This window comes from Physeter macrocephalus, chromosome 9 (assembly GCF_002837175.3).
Source record: "Physeter macrocephalus isolate SW-GA chromosome 9, ASM283717v5, whole genome shotgun sequence".
Taxonomy (NCBI): domain Eukaryota; kingdom Metazoa; phylum Chordata; class Mammalia; order Artiodactyla; family Physeteridae; genus Physeter; species Physeter macrocephalus.
In genome coordinates, this window is record NC_041222.1 from 24,245,105 (window position 1) to 24,247,500 (window position 2,396).

The window sequence follows — 2,396 nt, forward strand, 5'->3', positions numbered from 1 at the left end:
AAGTGCTATCAGTAAAGTACTATCCTGAACAAACTGCATTTTATTATGAAAGCAAAAGGAAAGAAGATATAATAAGGACTATACACCTATATTCAACTTACAGCGTCTGAGTTCTGGAAGGACCTGTATAATGGAGGAAGAATTCAAATACGAAATTATGCCAATCAAATGTCAGATTTTCACTATAATTTTCCTGAAGAAGTGTTTATCCCCAATATTTATTAATCACAAAGAAACATAAGCTGTGAATGTACAGTTCAGAAAATAAAAACATAGAAACTAATGACATTATTATGCCCAACATGTTTGGTAAACAGTGAATATGAGTTTGGGACCATCAGGAAAAGGCTTTTTAAACAACCCTCCAGACTACAAAAAATCTCTTCAGGTAGTAGATCCGTCCCAATGTCATGGCAACAAGAACAAGAGCTTCAAAGAAGGACCAAAGGACCACTCTGCTGTTTGTGCTGTCATTGACTGCTCTGTGTATTCTCTCCCAAACTTCCATGTATTCCTGTTCATGCTTTACAGCTGTCATTGCCACTGTGAGCTCATTAATCATTTCTTCTAGCTTGTTCTGGTGAGCTTCTGTTTCCATGTCTTGTCCTTTGGGGGCCTCCCCAATATCAACGGTGGACATCACTATCTTTGGAGTCATGTTGGACATTCTATTGCTAAAACAAAACTTATATGTTTCATCCATGTGAGCAGCAAATGTGTATTTCCCACTGGACTCCCAGTCTCCTTTATAAATTCGTTTATTATTGGGCCCTGTAATCTCCACGTCGATGTCCAGGAAGCTGCCCTCAGCCACCTCGAATATAAGGCCCATCTTGGTGTCCAAGGTGACCCGCTTGAAGAAACACTCCTCAGCATGTGCATCGACGCTGACAAAGTAGCCCGAGGCTGTGGCCAGGAGGGCAGCCAGGAGCTCAGCGAGTGCCACCATGATGGGGCTGGGGTTGAAGCCAGGACCAGGACTGCATCTCCAGAGCTGCCGTCGCTGCTGCCACTGCTGCCTTCTCCACAGTATTGTGGGGTTTTTTTGTTGTTGTTTTTTGTTTTTTGCGGTACGTGGGCCTTTCACAGTTGTGGCCTCTCCCGTTGCGGAGCACAGGCTCCGGATGCACAGGCTCAGCGGCCATGGCTCACGGGCCTAGCCACTCCGCGGCATGTGGGATCTTCCCGGACCGGGGCACGAACCCGTGTCCCCTGCATCGGCAGGCGGACTCTCGACCACTGCGCCACCAGGGAAGCCCTCACATCTTTTTTTTTAATTTTTAAAAAAATTTATACGGCAGGTTCTTATTAGTTATCTATTTTATACATATTAGTGTATATACGTGAATCCCAATCTCCCAATTCTTCCCCCCCCACTTTCCCCCCTTGGTGTCCATACGTTTGTTCTCTACATCTGTGTCTCTATTTCTGCCCTGCAAACTGGTTCATCTGTACCATTTTCTAGATACCACATATATGCGTTAATATACGATATTTGCTTTTCTCTTTCTGACTTACTTCACTCTGTATGACAGTCTCTAGGTCCATCCACGTCTCTGCAAATGACACAATTTCATTCCTTTTTATGGCTGGGTAATATTCCATCTTATATAGGTACCACATCTTCTTCATCCATTCCTCTGTCGATGGGCATTTAGGTTGCTTCCATGACCTGGCTATTGTAAATAGTGCTGCGATGAACATTGGGGTGCATGTGTCTTTTTGATTTATGGTTTTCTCTGGGTATATGCCCAGTAGTGGGATTGCTGGGTCATATGGATTAGTGATGTTGAGCAGCTTTTCATGTGCCTCTTGGCCATCTGTATGTCTTCTTTGGAGAAATGTCTATTTAGGTCTTCTGCCCATTTTTTGATTGGGTTGTTTGTTTTTTTAATATTGAGCTGTTTATATATTTTGGAGATTAATCCTTTGATGATTTGTTTGCAAATATTTTCTCCCATTCTGAGGGTTGTCTTTTCGTTTTGTTTATAGCTTCCTTTGCTGTGCAAAAGCTTTGAAGTTTCATTAAGCCCCATTTGTTTATTTTTGTTTTTATTTCCATTACTCTAGGAGGTGGGTCAAAAAAGATCTTGCTGTGATTTATGTCAAAGAGAGTTCTCCCTATGTTTTCCTCTAAGAGTTTTCGTGTCCGGTCTTACATTTAGGTCTTTACTCCATTTTGAGTTTATTTTTGTGTCTGGTGTTAGGGAGTGTTCTAATTTCATTGTTTTACATGCAGCTGTCCAGTTTCCCCAGCACCACTTATTGAAGAGGCTGTCTTTTCTCCATCGGGGAGTCTGATTCCTCCAGCTCCTTTTTTTTTCCCCTCAAGACTGCTTTGGCTATTCGGGGTCCTTTGTGTCTCCATACAAATTTTAAGATTTTTTGTTCTAGTT

General features: G+C 42.4%; 1 protein-coding gene across 1 annotated transcript; it reads right to left on the reverse strand.

Moving 5' to 3' along the window:
* Nucleotides 1–218: 218 nt before the first annotated feature.
* Nucleotides 219–949, reverse strand: LOC102988988 (transmembrane emp24 domain-containing protein 2-like). The gene has a single exon (XM_055087074.1). It carries the CDS (start codon nt 947–949, stop codon nt 353–355), a length of 597 nt encoding a protein of 198 aa, XP_054943049.1. The 3' UTR covers nt 219–352.
* Nucleotides 950–2,396: the final 1,447 nt, after the last annotated feature.